General features: G+C 38.6%; 1 protein-coding gene across 1 annotated transcript in view; it reads left to right on the top strand.

Moving 5' to 3' along the window:
- The window catches only part of ALDH1A2 (aldehyde dehydrogenase 1 family member A2), a 95,771-nt gene that overhangs the window by 54,765 nt on the left and 24,911 nt on the right, over nt 1-16,095 (top strand). Inside the window, exons 5-7 of the mRNA XM_025999348.2 lie at nt 1,104-1,165; nt 3,200-3,328; nt 3,457-3,570. Of these exons, the coding sequence (XP_025855133.1) occupies nt 1,104-1,165; nt 3,200-3,328; nt 3,457-3,570 (305 nt within the window). The remainder of the gene's footprint in view (nt 1-1,103; nt 1,166-3,199; nt 3,329-3,456; nt 3,571-16,095) is intronic.

Genomic DNA, 16,095 nt, shown 5'->3' with positions numbered 1-16,095 from the left:
AATAAATGAAAAAATAATAGTGTTTGACACAGAATCTATTAGGCATCATTGATGGCTGTACAAGTTGATACAACATCTAGGGAGGTCAAGTCAAAAGATTTATTACTGTTTAATATGAACATATGCTTGCTTTCAGCAATTCCACCTCAAGGAATTGATCAAACACATGTGTACATGTACATAAAGATGAAATAGTTCATTGCAGCATTGTTCATACTAGCAAAAGACTGGAAATAATCTAAATATTCATTAACAATAGACTGTTTCAATAAATAATACATATATAAACAAATTTAAAAATAAAATAATTCACATAAACATAATGGCATTTCCCTAAAGAAAAATTTGGTTTGGATTTCCTGGGTAATTATTCCAATTGCTCCTCTAGTGAAAGTAAGGTTATTAAATCGTCCTCATTTCCATGACTAATTTGAGGGTGGAGTCTTTGGGTTTTTGAAAGAATCTTTTTTGAGATAGACTTTTGCCTTCTTGAAAAAGGCCTGGACATATCTGTGTTCCCTCCAGTGCCCAGAAAGTGTGTTCTGAAGCCTGGATTCAATTATTAAAAAAATCTTTCTTCTTTTACTACTCACCTTTTCTAGTTGACTCCCATTTAAAATTTACCCAGTAGCATTTTACTTAGATTTTTTTTATTACTTCAGAAAGTTATTTAAAATGTTGAGGTACCTTTTATTTATTTTTTTTAAATTTTTTTGAGGTACCTTTTAAATAACTGTTTCACCTTTAAGTATCCTTTTAATACTTGACATAAAATTTAGTATTTACCATGTTCTGGTTCCCGGCCCCTCTACTCCCATCACCTGTCCCCTGCCCCCACGTCCCTGGAAGACTGCTTCTAGTGTCATCAACTTGTCCTTCATTTCACCTTTGAGGCACCTTCATCAGTAGTCTGGGTGTCCAGAAGCCATAGCTGGAAACACCCTGTGCCACGTGATAAGCTCTTCTATGACTTTCCTTCACGGTTGAGTAGGATGTTTTCTCAACTTTATTTATGATTTTTTTCATCACCACCCAAATTCTCCCTCTACATATTTTTCTTCTAACCCAACTTCTCTGGTAGTGACCATGTTCCTTTCTTTCAGATGGAGATTATTTTACCTTTACCAGACATGAACCCATTGGAGTGTGTGGACAGATCATTCCGGTGAGTGAATCTCCTCACGCCTCCTATTTATTTTCATTTGAACCAATTCTCTTAAAGACACATAAAACATGGACCTCGGCGAGGTATGCTTTCCATTACTGGGGGAAAAAACTGAGCTCATGTTGTTGACATATCTTTAACAGCCTCCCCGCAAATGCTTATTTGAACAGGTTAATAGGTTTTCGGCTCCGTTACCAGGAGTTGAGTTCTCAAGCCATGGAATTCTCATGATTAAAATAAGCAAAGCAAAGCCCAGTGTATTAATAACCTGCCCTTGGTTATGGATGTTCATTCTGCTTATGGAAAATTAATGCTTTGTTATATTTGCTTGTTTATTTTTTAGGACTATGACTCACCATCTTTCCAGGCATATTGTTTTATATGGTCTTTTAATCCCATTCTTTCCCACTGTTTCTTTTCACAAGAATCTAGATAGAAGACTCTACAGAAGACACAGCAGTACAATTAACGTCACGGTCATAATTGAAACCATGCCGGGCTGTTGTATGTCTTGTAAAGGGAAATAGATGTAGTGCTTAGTGTTTGGATTGGAACATTAAACATTGTCTTTTTTTTCCCCTCTCTCTCATACACAGCCTTGGCACTGTATAAAACATCATCGAATCTTCCAACAGTACTAGCTAATCATTCTGGCAAGGATTTCAGGGGAGGCTCAAATTAAACGCTTACAGTAGAGACAAGAAGTCTTCTCTTTCCAAAATATAGAAGAAAGTGATCTTTGGCCTGGCGGGGGGGCGGGGGGGCAAAGATTTTTGAGAGCTTTTAGTTTTTTTTTTTTTTTAAGAGTTCCACAAGCTGCAGGTTTCTGTGAATTTGATTAGAAAATGAAACAGAAAATGAGAGGTTGGTTTAAGGTCTGCGGCTCCTAAACCACCCAGGGAAATCCCACGTGGATCAGGACAGGGGTGAGGTCTGTCACCTTAATTGCGGGCACTCAAACCTGCTCTTCTCGCCCTTCTCCAGGCTCTCGGAGCTTCAGCTTTCTCTGACAGGACAAGAGCCGCTTGTCAGCCAGCTCCAGCTCAATTACCGCACTCCAAGATTTATATACTGTAGATGGAATTAAAACATCACTGTGGACTCCCAAGTTTATAAACAACTAAGGGGAAAAGAAATTGGGTGTTTGGTGAAGGCAAGACACTTGTATATTTTTGCAAGCTTGCCAGGGCCAGTGAGAATCTTTCAAGGGTGGCAGCTGAGATGCTTCAGGCAGAAACACATTGTGGTCAAGGGCTGAAGCCAGGGGACCAGGATTTCTGTTTTCTTTCTTAATGAAATTATCAATGACACCTGATAGTACTGAGGTTCATCCCTGATCTTATGACAATACAAGCTTAATATCCTTCTTAAAAAAGCAGTTTAAACTGTTTGAGGTCTCCAATTCAGATACTCACATGTAGTTCTCTGCCTCCCATTAGTTTATTTTGCAAGGGAAAGAAGACAAATGAGCATTTTTGCATACTCACCAGTCAATAGGGCTTCTTTTCTGTCCTTGCATGCTTTGTGACAATACCTGTATCTAAAGAAAAGGCACCACCTTGAAGTGCACAGTTGACTTAACAACCAGTTTTCTTTTCTAGCTCTTCCGCACCGAAGAGCCCTCCATCCAGTCTGAAATTCCTGATATAAAATCACAAATGCAAGAAAAAAGCTTTCATACACAAGAACTTACGGGAACCAGAGTCTCATTTTTAAAAAACCTATAAAACGATAACAGTGAAAAACCAAACAAAAACAAAGAAAAAACAAAGACTCCCTTTTCACCATGAGATTTCCTTTGGTGGGTCGTTGGGCTATAGTAATTTGCTGAACAGAGAGAAAAGGAGAGATTTTCAAGGTCACTCCTATTCTCTTCTTAATGAAGTCATTAAAATACCCAAACATCTATACTTTGTGGTGGGACAAGATTTATGTTGAGGACCAGTCTGAGAAATCCGAGCAGTCACAGCTTGAAAACGCAGTCGTAGAGGAATATTTTTTCATTTATCAACCTTGAGTTTTTTTTCCTTTCAGTGGAACTTCCCCCTGCTGATGTTTGCTTGGAAAATTGCTCCCGCTCTTTGCTGTGGCAATACAGTAGTTATTAAACCAGCAGAACAAACACCACTCAGCGCGCTCTACATGGGAGCCCTCATCAAAGAGGTAAGAGAAGCCGACTTTAGGAGTGGCTCCCACTCCCCTCGTAGTTGGGGCCTCTACTGGAGCATATCCGATTTAATGTGCTTCCTCAGCTCTCACAGGCCACATTTCCTCCGATTCTGTTTTGTTAGGCTGGCTTTCCGCCGGGAGTCATCAATATTTTGCCAGGATACGGGCCAACGGCTGGGGCAGCCATAGCTTCTCACATTGGCATCGACAAGATTGCGTTCACAGGGTCAACCGAGGTAGGTAGCTGAGAAGCCATGGGTTGAGGGACAGTCCTGCAAATGAGGAGAGGGTTTGAAAGAAGACGTTATGTGTTACCTATAGGTGGGACACGAAAGGGCAGGGAGTGTCCAAGCCCTCAAAGGGTGGTGGGGGTACTTGCTGGAAGGCCTGAGAGTGGCAAAGTAAAGCTGTGCGTTGACCTTCCGGTGGTGCGGCTCTTGGGGCCTTTTTTGTGATGCCATCTGTGTAAAACCTGTCCCAGAAAACACAAAAACACCCTGTTATATTTCAAAAGGAAAAGAACACTTCTCAGAGGCAAAAAGAAGCAAACAAACAAAAATCTATCCCAGAAGCTGAGATTCTAAACACTTTTCTGAGTCAAGGACATTAACGGCAGAAGCAGGTTAAGAAACTGGAAGTCCAAACGAATCTCCAGTAGAGATTAAAATGGAAACACAGTGCTCTTTCTCTTCACTATTTCACCAAACCCTGTAGATGCAGTTGGCATCTATGCCCATGAGCCGTAAGGGATGGTGAAGAGCAGGAGTCAGCAAACATTTCCAGTAAAAGGCCGGATAGCAACTATTAGAGACCTTGCAGGTAATGTGGTTTCTGTTGGGACTACTCACTCTGCCCTCGTAAAGCTTGAAGCAGCAGGCATAGGTAATGGCCAAGCTGAGCATGACCTCAGGCCCAGAAAGCTGTATTTATAGATACTGAAATTTGAATATCATATAATTTTTACACATCCCAAAATAATAATCTTCTTTTGATTCTTCCCCGCCTGCCCCCAACCATTTAAAAAACACAAAAACTGTTTTTAGTTCGCAGGCCATGCTAAATGAGGCAGTAGGCTGAATTCGGCTCGCGGGCCATAGTTTGTGCTTAGAAAGATTTATTACAAAATGTTACTCTAAATGTCTTGGTTCAGGTATCAGAGATGATAAGAAAGAAAGTCTGATTGATTGTTTCAATAGAACTTCACAGATGACATCCCCATTCAACAAAAGATGCGTGCAGATCTGGAACAGTGCTGCCTAACAGAAATACAATGACAGTAACATTTGTAATTTAAAATTTGCTATTAGCCCCATGAAAAAAGTTTAAAACAAGTGAAATTAATTATAACAAAATATTTTATTTAATCCAGTATTTCCAAAATATTATCATTTCCACTTATGATCAATATAAAAAGTCACTGTCACAGTATTTTGCATTCTCTTTCTGGCATGTGTTTTACATTTACAGCACATCTCAATGCACACTAGCCCCTTTGTGGGTGCTCTGTAGCCACATGTGGCTAGTGACTACCACACTGAACAGCACCGGCATAGGCGCTTGACTCTATCAGTGGATGCATTGAATGATACTTGGTTAAATTGACTCATGTTAAAAATTTTCCTGAGAGATTGGTTAATAAACCTGTTAATTTATAGTTAGAGATTCTTGAGTTTTAGGTTTGTAAAGAGTTAACCTTGTTTCCAAACCTCATATTCTAGTTGTACTTGTTACAGTAGTTTGCAGTTTTAATGAAATATATAAACCAAAATTGTGGACGTGAAAGGAAATTAGAGTTCCTATTTAAACTAAGTCCAGTGCTTTGAAAAGCTTTGCTAAGGGCTAGATGCCTTAAAAACTGCAATCAACTAGGAGTGGGCAAGACAATTATAAAAAGTTGGGGGAAAATATAAAGCTAGATAGAATGTGCACCTGGCTTGCTTTGCAAATATTTTTAAGTCTTCGATCCACTTTAAAGAAACTGAAACCAGAAATCCTAAACAGTATTTTAGGGGTATAGTTTCATCAGAAAGGAAAGGTAAACCCATAATTAAAGAAAAGTCCTTGGTTCCATATCCAAAGACTAGAGAATGAATGTACATATTTTTTAAATTAAAATGAAATATCTAAAGACCTTTCCCTGCTTTAACCTTTTTAAAAATTAACCAGTCATAGGGCATCTGGGTGGTTCAGCCGGTGAAGCATCCGAATCTTGATTGTGGCTAAGATCATGATCTCAGGGTGGTGAGATGAGCCCCATGTCTGGCTCCAAGCTGGACATGGAGTCTGTGTAAGATTTTCTCTCTCCCTCTCTTTCTGCCCCTCCTTGCATTTGCATGCTTGCATGCTCACGCAGACGTACTCTCTCTCTCTCAAAAATCAATCAATTAATTAGTTAACCAGTCAGTGGTCCAGATTGAGTCAGTTTAGGGCTTTCTACTGTATAATATTTCTTTAATAATACGAGATCATAATATATAAAATGAGATATAGCAGCTTATATGCAGTAGTTACAGATCTCCTTCATTCATTTTAACAGCTGAGTGGCATACTCTTGCGTCAGTGTATCATCATAGTTCAATTAATCCTTACTAATATACACTTCAGGGTTTTAGGAGGCTTTTTTTCACTTTTTTTTTGCTATCACACAGATCACTGAAATGAAAATCTTTGGAGATCTAAGATAAATTTTGTTTACATACATTTTAGACATTCTGCTAGATACAGTTTAGAAATGGAATTGTAAAATAAAAGGATGTTTATGTTTTAATTTGCTTATTACCAAGAATGCATTAGAGTGATGGTTTCATTTATAAAATCTCATTATGTATTAAGTATGCTAATTCTGTGTTCCTTGTAGGATTTGCAAATACTCTCAGTTCTTTGCTTTTTAACTTTTCAAAAACAGAATTATTTGCCATGCACAAGTTTTAAATTTGTGTGTAGTCTTTTCTTTTATTCTTTTCATGGCTTCTGGGTTTCCTGTCATCCTTAAAGAAATCCTTTTAAGATGATACAGATGGTACTTAACATTTTCTTTCAGTATCTTTATAGTTTTGTTTTGTTTAATTCTTTAATCTGGTTGGAGTTTATTTGCTTGTGTAAAGAAAGGTGAGACCTAAATTTATTTTTTATTTTTATAAGTTTTCATTTAAATTCCAGTTAACATACACTGTAATACTTGCTTCAAGTTGTACAATGTAGTGATACAACACTTCCATACCATACCCAGTCCTCATCACAAGTGCACTCCTTAATCCCCATCACCTATCACCTATTCCACCCATCCCACCCCTGCCCCTACCCCTACCCCTACCCCCACCCCAGTAACCATCAGTGTGTCATCTACAGTTAAGAGTTTGTTTCTTGGTTTGCCTCTCTCTCTCTCTCTGTCTCTTTTCCCTTTGCTCATTTGTTCTGTTTCTTAAATTCCACACATGAGTGAAATCATATGGTATTTGTCTTTGACTTACTTATTTCACTTAGCATTATACTCTCTAGATCTATCCACGTCATTATAAATGGCAAGATTTCATTCTTTTATGGCTGAGTAATATTCCGTTGTATATATACACCACATCTTTATCCATTCATCAATTGATGGATGTTAGGGCTGTTTCCATAGTTTGACTACTGTAGATAATGCTACTATAAACATCGGGGTGCATGTTTCCCTTCAAATCAGTATTTTTTTATTCTTTGGGTAAATACCTAGTAGTGAAAATCCTGGGTTGTAGGGTAGTTCTATTTTTAACCTTTTGAGGAACCTTCATACTGTTTTCCAGAGTGGCTGCACCAGTTTGCTTTCCCAACAGTGCAGAAATGTTCCCCTTTCTCTGCATCCTTCCCAACACCTGTTGTTTCCTGCGTTGTTGATTTTAGCCATTTAGACAGGTGTGAAGTGATATCTCGTTGTAGTTTGATTTGTATTTCCCTGCTGATCAGTGATTTTGACTAAGTTTATTTTTTATAACTGAGTATTCTGTTACTCCAACACCATTTATTATACAACCTATCCTTTTGCAGCTAATTTGAATACAACAGTAACATTATATGATAAATTTCTACATATACATGTTTCTGTTTTAGGACTCAAAATTTTATTTGTCTGTTCTTTCACTAGTACCAGATTGCTTTAATTACTAGGTTTTAAAAGATGTTGCAATAGGGGCTCCTGGGTGGTTCAGTTGGTTAAGTGTCCAGCTCTTGATTTTGGCTCAGGTCATGACCTCAGGGTCTTGGGATCCGGCCCCACCTTCAACTCTCTTTCCCCCTGCCCCCCCAAATAAATCTTAAAAAAATATGTTGCTGTATAGCAGACAAGATACCCTCTTGTTTTTTCAAAACCTCTTAGCTATTCTTGCCCATTCTTTCAGATAAAATTTCAAATTGAATTTCTTTGCCTTCTCCCTAAAAACTCTCATTGGAATGTTGACTGGTGTTACCTATCTACTAAATTGAGGTTGCATGCTTTCTGCACAAGACTTACTTCTCTTCTAGGAGCACCATGCAAATCTTTTCATTTTACATGTCAGTCATGTAGATTTTTAAAGTCACAATATCATGTATTGGCAAGTAACATCGATGGATGACCCAATCTTTCAGGCTAGATAAGAAGTGGCATAGAGAGGGGCACCTCGGTGGCTCAGTTGGTTAAGCATCTGCCTTTGGCTCAGGTCATGATCCCAGGTTCCTGGGATCGAGCTCCCTGCTTCTCTCTCTTCCCACTCTCCTCCCCTCCTCTTTCTCATATTCTCTCTCTCAAATAAATAAATGAAATCTTAAAAACAAAAAAGTAGCATAGTGAATCAGTAAGACCATAAGTACTTGTTTCCGGGATGCTTGGGTTCAAATCTCTGTCTTGCCATCTCTTGTCTTTAAGAATTTTTTCCAACTTTTTAAAAGACTTCATTGAAGTATAAAGCACATACAATAAAATGCCTAATACCAGAAGTACACAAAATTATTCATATAATCATTGCCCAAATAAAGATACAGAACATTTCCATACCCTAAAAAGATGTTTCATGCCTCTTTATGGGTAGTATCCTTGGCCCCAAGCAACCACTGATCCTTTTTGTATTTTTGCCCATTCTAGAATTTTACATAAATAGAGTAATGCAATACGTACTCTCCTGTGTTTTTTTTTTTATTGTCGTTTAATATTAAAGAATTACTGATGTGGTTGGATGTAAATCTCCCATCCTGGTTTTTGTTTTCTACTTGTCCCATCTGTTTTTTTGTTCCTCTTTTCCTCCTTTTTCTACCTTCTTTTGGGTGAAGTGAGTACTCCATTTTATCTCCTATTTTGGATTATTAGGTTTACTTCTTTCTAAAGTGTTTGCTTTAAAAAAAAATAAATAAAATAAAGTGTTTGCTTTTAGTAATTACAATATGCATGTTAATCATAGTCTATCATTAAATATGGTGATTACTTCATATATAATATAGTGGCTGTACAAGAGAATTCTATTTTTCATCCCATCCTTTATCCTGTTGCCCTGTAATTTACTACTATATATGCTATGTACCCTTTTTGGCAAGTCAGCTATCTTTTAAGAAAATTGAAAGTGAGAAAACAAAATTATTTTACATTTACTCACAAACTTGCCATTTCTGTCCTTCTTCTTTTGTTGGTTGTAGACCCAGGTGTCTTTCCAAATACCAATTTCCCTGCATTACCATCTTTCTTTAACATTTAGAGTGCAGCTTGTTAGCAGCAACTTGTCTTGGATTTTGTCTGAAAATGTATTTTGTTTTCTTTTTTTTAAGATTTTTTTCTGAATATAGAATTCTGATTTGACAGTTTTTGTTTTATTTTGCTCTCAACACTTTATAAAAATAACCATTCTGTTTTCTGGCTTGTACTGTTTCTGATGAGAACTTAGCAGTCATTATCTTTGTTTTTACCACATGTAGTATTTTTTTCTCTGGATGCTTTTAAGATACTCTCTTTTCACTAGTTTTAAATAATTTGAGTTTTATATGCTTCGGTGTAGTTTTCTTTGTTTTTTCCCTTTAATTGAGGTTCATTGAAAATTTTTGGATCTATGAGTTCATAGCTGGATCTGTAAATTTATAGTTTTCATCAAATTTGGAAAACTTTGAACACTATGTTTTCAAATGTATATATAGTTTTCAAATATATATGTATTTTTTCTATATATATATATGTAGTTTGTTTTCATGTCTGTTAATTTTGGGAAGGATTGTTACCATGTGGATTATGTTGTCTTTATTTAAAAAGTGCTGGGTTTGTTTGTGTTTGACAGATGGTTAAGTCACTTGTAGACAGCTTGACCCTTTTGACACTAAATTTTAAGCTTTGTCGGGACTAGTTTATTTTTTACTGAATATTACAATTTACTGGGACACCTGGGAGGCTCAGCAGTTGAATGTCTGCCTTCGGGTTAGGGTGTGATTCCAGAGTTCTGGGATCAAGTCCCACATTGGGCTTTCTGCCTGCTTCTTCCTCTTCCTATGTCTCTGCCTTCTCTCTGTGTCTCTCATGAATAAATAAAATCTTTTCCAAAAATTAAAATAAAATTTACTAAGATAACTAAGTTCCTCCTGGAGCTTCTGCTGAGTGCTCCCAGTGTTTAACAAGGTCTTTCCACTCTGTTTGGTCCAAACTCACATGTCACCCAGCCCTATATGAGCTCTAGGAATTATCAGCATACAGATGACCTGGTCTTGATTCTTTATCCAGTTTCCTGGAGTCTCACCCTATGTATTCCCAGCTTAGCAATCGATTTTTAGACCTCATTCTCTCCCTCCGGTACTAAGCCCCTCACCTTTTGGCCACTAAACTCTGATCTTTTTCTTTTTTCTTTTTTAATAAATTAATTTTTATTGGTGTTCAATTTACCAACATACAGAAAAACACCCAGTGCTCATCCCGTCAAGTGTCCCCCTCAGTGCCTGTCACCCATTCTTCCCCACCCCCCGCCCTCCTCCCCTTCCACCACCCCTAGTTCATTTCCCAGAGTTAGGAGTCTTTATGTTCTGTCTCCCTTCCAACTCTGATCTTTTTCATCAGTTTAGTGAGACCACCCTGTTCTACTTGGTCTCCCCATCCCATGCTGCAGTCGAGAAAGTCTTTTGGTGGAGAAGTCTTCCCTTACTCGTTTCTCTCACTTATATGATCACAGTCCCAAACTGCCTGCTGGCCAGTTTGAAGACAGCGGTTTTATATACTTTTTTAGTTGTTTATAGTGGGAAGACAAGTCCATTGCCATTAATCCATTATGAACAGAAGCAAAAGCTTCTGTGGCATCTTTTGATTAATTTTGATACTGTTCTTGGATTTCTTTCTTCATATTTTAGGGAGATCACTTATCCTCAGTTTCTTCTTGTCTTCATTGCCTCAAATTGGATATATCATAATCAGTGAGGTTATAAACGTATTTACTTCTTGGCCACATATGCAGATTCTTGGGGTGGCATTCTCTTTGGAGCCTATCTTAGACATTCTCATCACTTCAGGTAGTATCTGATGTGTAGTTAACAGGCATCATAAATATCCACTAGCTCTGTAAAGGAGGAAGGACTGAATTTGAGGGTGGAAAAAAGCTTAATCTCAGAGCTAAAGGGTAATGATTATGCTACGCTCACCGTAAGTGTAGCTCCCATCTGCCACCATAAAACACTATCACTATATCAGTAGTTCAAAATATTCAAGTTTAAATGAAAATCTACCTCATTCAAAGATAATATTTAAGAAAAAGACAATTCTACCTCTTAATTCCACAGTTGTTCATATTCACAGCTGGGAAAAGTGTAGGCCTATCTTCCTCTTCTCTTGGAGGAAAATGAAATGGTAGTGCTCTTGGGACCAATGGACAAAAAGGCCTTGGAGGAAAGTAACTCCCACTTTTGGGGCCCTTGTGAGTGATGTGTTGCTGGACACTAGCAGATAATCAACAAGTACTGGGAACCATTCAATTCTTAGAATCATTTCCCAAGCCTGATATTAAGGACCAGCACTTTGAAAAGCTCGATAACGTGTTTTGCTGGGATGTGAAATGGAAGATGAGGTTTCAGTATTTGCCTCTCAAAAGCAAATGTAGTTTTCATTTTTCTGTCATTTCAGACAGCTCTACTTCTAACAGGCATTTAAACTTGAGTGCTGTAGATTCTGTACTACATCAGTGTGTATCCTTAACAGTCTCTTCTGGAAGTGAGAAGCCTCATAGGGGTGGGAGGAAAAAAAAACAAACCTGGCCCTAAGAACCTAAATCCTGACACACGAGACATCTTGAGGTGTCTTTAATTTTCTAGCACCCCAAACACTTGATAGAGTGAACCAACACTGGACAGCAGAAGTTCAGTGACGGCTACAACAGAATCCTATTGTTCTAGTGGAAATATTTAATATTCAGAGGACACAGAAATGGGCCAAAGTTAGGTAGAAAATTAGGTTTTATCCTACACTTATTTTTCATAAATCAACTTTCTTTTCCTTGGATTATATCACCCTCCCCTATTTTCAGGCCGGGTTAATCTTCATCTGCAAAGCTATCCAGTGGCTTATCATAACCAAATTTAGTCACTGAGCCAAACCTTTAGTAATCAATCCAATCAGTCTGATGATAACAAAGACCTGACCTCCTCATAGAATCTCACATAAGTTTGGGAATTTTAGAGCTTTAATGTCATTAAACTTAAGTTAATTTCTTTCAATCCTTTATTGAGAGCCTCTTAAAGGAAAATAAAGTTCCTTTTGCTAAATGAAAGCTTGAAAGAGCACTGCATCACAACACCACACTTTGCCTCTTTAAAAACAAAAACAAAAAACGGAGAGGGCTGGAAAAAAAAAAAAAAAGAGGAAATCACGTTTTCAGTAAGAAATTCCAAGCACAGTTTTCAAGTCATACTAAAAGAAATCAAGTTTAAATAAGCTATATCAGATCCCTCTGAAAAAACTAGATATAATTTAAACCTCTAAAATGGTGGTGTGATTTGTTCACAGTACGTGTTATTATTTTATCCTTCCAGCCCTCAGATGCCTATCTGTAGATAAGGGATGAAGGTATCTAATTCTAATCCATGGATTTTGAAGCTATAATAAGCTAATGTAACATGTTTAAGACGAGGGCCTGGTTCTCTTAGTAAAGCAGCAGTGAATATTAGCTATCATTGTTTTCTATTAATTTTCAAATAAAATTTATAGAATAATTTATGCTTGAGGAAGTGGGGGAGAATAGAAGGGGGCTGGATTCAGCCAACCTGGGACCTGCTGTGTGACCTTTGGCAAATTATTTAGTCTTTCGGACTTCTCATTTCTTCATCTATTAAGAGAGGCTATGAATAACTCCTAATTCCTGCTGTCCTCTGGCAGTTTTACTTTCCGTTTGTTTGTCTTATGGCTCTTATAAATAGTTTACAAATATTTTTGTCTTCTAATAAATGTGGGGTGTCTTTGTTTTTGCTGTTCTATTTTACTTTTTTGAAAGATCACTTAGGTACTCGCTTGGATTAATTGATTTTGAATCCTTTTTTCCTTTTAACTGGAATAGTGTACTTGATTTAGAGAGCCTGCTAGAAGAGGACACTTGGTACCTATTAAGGAACTTGTGTATGATTCCACTGTGGCCTAGAGCAGGGGCCACTCCCACAGCCTGTATTTGCCAGAACCAAATCCCGAACCAGGGAGAATTTCTTTGTGGCAAAGTGTAAAGTGGTTACCGTGTTTTCCAATAATTTTTCAGGGACTCTCTCACCTACAGGGACTGGAGCGGGGGGAGACTCGCAGAGGGCAGAGGGGCTTGTTTAAATGCAGATTCCTAGGCATCACCACTCAGGAGCCTCTAAGTCAAAACACTAGGAAATAAGGTCCAGGAATTCTCATTTGAATAAGCTTTTCTAGTGATTCTTATGTTCATTAACTTTCAGGAATCACTAGTTCATACATAATTGGACTAGTTGAATCATACCCCAGGACTTGTTCCTAGGCCCATTTAAGAAAACAACTACAAGTCTTGAGTTTGTTAACCTGTGCCAAAGAAAACATCTATGCGAATGGACAGCTGCCACTCACAACGTCCGCTCTGTCTGTAACTTCATCACAGGGATACTAGCTCTTCTCAGTGCCAGAAGGGGAAAAAAAATGAATTCAAAATCAATTTAGTACAACAAGGACTTCCCAAGCATTCCCTCTACCCTTCATAATTTCTCAAAAGAGAAACAGCAAAAAGGGCCTATGTTTTATTTAGAAGTTGACAGACTTTTCACATACTACAAACCTATGCAGTATTGGTAATCAGGGAAAACGCTGACTGAACACAGGGGAGCTCGTTGTCCCGGGGGCAGACTTCTGCAGTGGTTATATTTCTCAGAAGGAGCTGTAACTCATGCAGTGCAACTGTAAAGTGCCAAGGCTCTTTCCTTATTTCCATAAGCTGCACCTCTTGAACAAGAACTGTAGCAACTCCTTTGCCACTTCTCAGTCTGTGTACAGCTAATGACGTATGTCTCCTTCCTGCTCCGCATGTACTGGAGCAGCCCCAGAGCCCCGAAGGGCCCAGACGGACTTGCCAGCCGCCACTGAGAGAGGACTTTGAGACTCTGAGTCCTTTTTCATCCAGTAGACATTTGGACTCCCCCTGTATGCCAGGCACTGCTAAATGCCCTTAATCACTTCTTGTTTTACAAATGACCTTGGGCCTTCCCTGGCTCACAGAGCATAGAACGGACACTCTGGAAGGTCACCTGAGTTCTTCGTGAGCTTTCACCTCCCTCTCTTTGGTAGTTCCTTTGTGCTTCAGGCCTGTTTCTCAGAAGGTTCTCCAGGCTTAGCATAGCTCTAAGGCTGTGGCACCGTTGTGTGCCCCCTGCAGAGGCCGTTCAAGGGAGCCCAGAGAATCAGCTGGTGAATTCATAGAAAATTTTACACTCCAGGCTTAGCTGCTCAGATTTTCTTCTTACAAGCCATCTTTGTTGCCTTAGCCCTTAACCTGCAAAAAAGCGTTATTCCTAAGGGAAGGTATAAGGTTCATTTCAGTCATAACTCTTGGTTTCTGAACTTGGGAATAAACCACCATTTCCCATTCCAACTCTTCCTTCCCAGAAGACCATCAGTAAAAAAGATTTTTCACCTATAGTAACTTAACAGGCTCTTTTTAATTTTTAATTTGTCAATATGAGATAATACAGTGAGGGAGTCAACACAGTATGTCATTTAGGATATTTCCTTAAAGTAGTTCACTGTAGTTATTACCCTCTTTTTTGAGCTTTCGACTTCTGCTTCTCACTGCAGAGTGGATGTCCGAGCTCCTCCAGGTAACAGACAAGTCGGTTCCTGACCTGGCCCTGCCTCTTCCCCTTTCTCCAGCCTTCCCAGACTGTTTGCACCACGGCATGGGCCATGCCTTTCGGTTGTGTGCCCTCCTCTCCATTATATGCCCCTTGACCCCTAGCACAGTGGTTTTGTTATGTCTTCTGTGCAGGTGAATGAGAACTGGTCTACTTCTGTAGTGAGTGTGGTGCTTCATTCTTACTGAGACTGATTATCTCAAATGTTGCCTCTTTCTAGTTCTAACCATAATTGCTTCTTTTGCCCTCTAATCTGTTCTTTCTTTTCAGCACCTTTGGCTTTCCTGTAAGTTTTTTTTTCCCCATCACTTCTTTCTCCCTGTCAAGCTTAAATTATCTTAACATTTGACTTATACCTACCGCATTTGACTTTAATACTGGATGGTTTTAATTAAAACCATCCGGGGCACCACTGGGTGGCTCAGTGGTTGAGCGTCTGCCTTTGGCTCCAGACGTGATCCCAGGGTCCTGGGATTGAGTTCCACATCAGGCTCCCCACAAGGAGCCTGCTTCTCCCTCTGCCTGTGTCTCTGCCTCTCTCTCTGTGTCTCTCGTGAATTAAAAAACAAAAACAAACACAAAGCCACCAGGTCATATATAAATACTCAAGTAAATTCAATATAATTTCCCGATCAACAGACCACTAAATCCAAACAAACACATCTATTTGTTGTGTCTAATAAAGTAATGTGTATTCCATTGTTTAATGTATCTTTATTGACAGCTTTATTGGGGTGTAATTGATATACAGTATATTACACATAAATGTACAATTTGATACGTCTTAATGTATGTATTTACCCTTGGAACCCTCACCACCGTTCAGAGAGCAGACACCTCCATCACCTTGGGAAGTTTTCTGCTGGCCCTTTGTGATCTCCTCTCTCCCTTCACCCCCCTTCCCATTCCTAGGCACTGATCTGCTTTTTGCGACTGCAGTTTGTTTGTGTTTTTTTAATTTCATATAACTAGAAGAAACACACTGTATGTACTCTTCTGTCTAACTGCTCTTACTTACACAGTAATGTTAAAATCCATCTTTGTTGTGTATTTTAGTAATTCATTCCTTCTTGTTGCTGAGTTTCATTGCTGAGTTGCATGAGTTCCAGTGAGTTCCATTTTATGGATATATCACAATTTGTTCATCCAGTCATCTGTTGGTGGACATTTATGTCGCTTCTAGTTTGGAACTACTGTCAGTAAAAGTTCCTATGAACATTTAATGTGCAAGTGTTTGTGCATCTGTGTGTGTGTGTGTGTGTGTGTGTGTGTGTGTATTTCTGTTAGTCTTGGGTTAAATACCTAGAAATGGAATCGCTGGATCGTAAGGTAGATTAAGAAACTGCCAAACTATTTTCCAAAGTAATCGTACCATCTTACATTCCTCCCAGCAATGTGTAAGATTTCCAACTTCCCTACCTCTTCTCCAGCATTTGGTATGGTTGGTCTTT

Source organism: Vulpes vulpes, chromosome 15 (genome assembly GCF_048418805.1).
Source record: "Vulpes vulpes isolate BD-2025 chromosome 15, VulVul3, whole genome shotgun sequence".
Classification (NCBI taxonomy): Eukaryota; Metazoa; Chordata; class Mammalia; order Carnivora; family Canidae; genus Vulpes; species Vulpes vulpes.
Note: the sequence above shows the minus strand (reverse complement) of the source record. Positions and strands in the feature narration are given on the sequence as shown.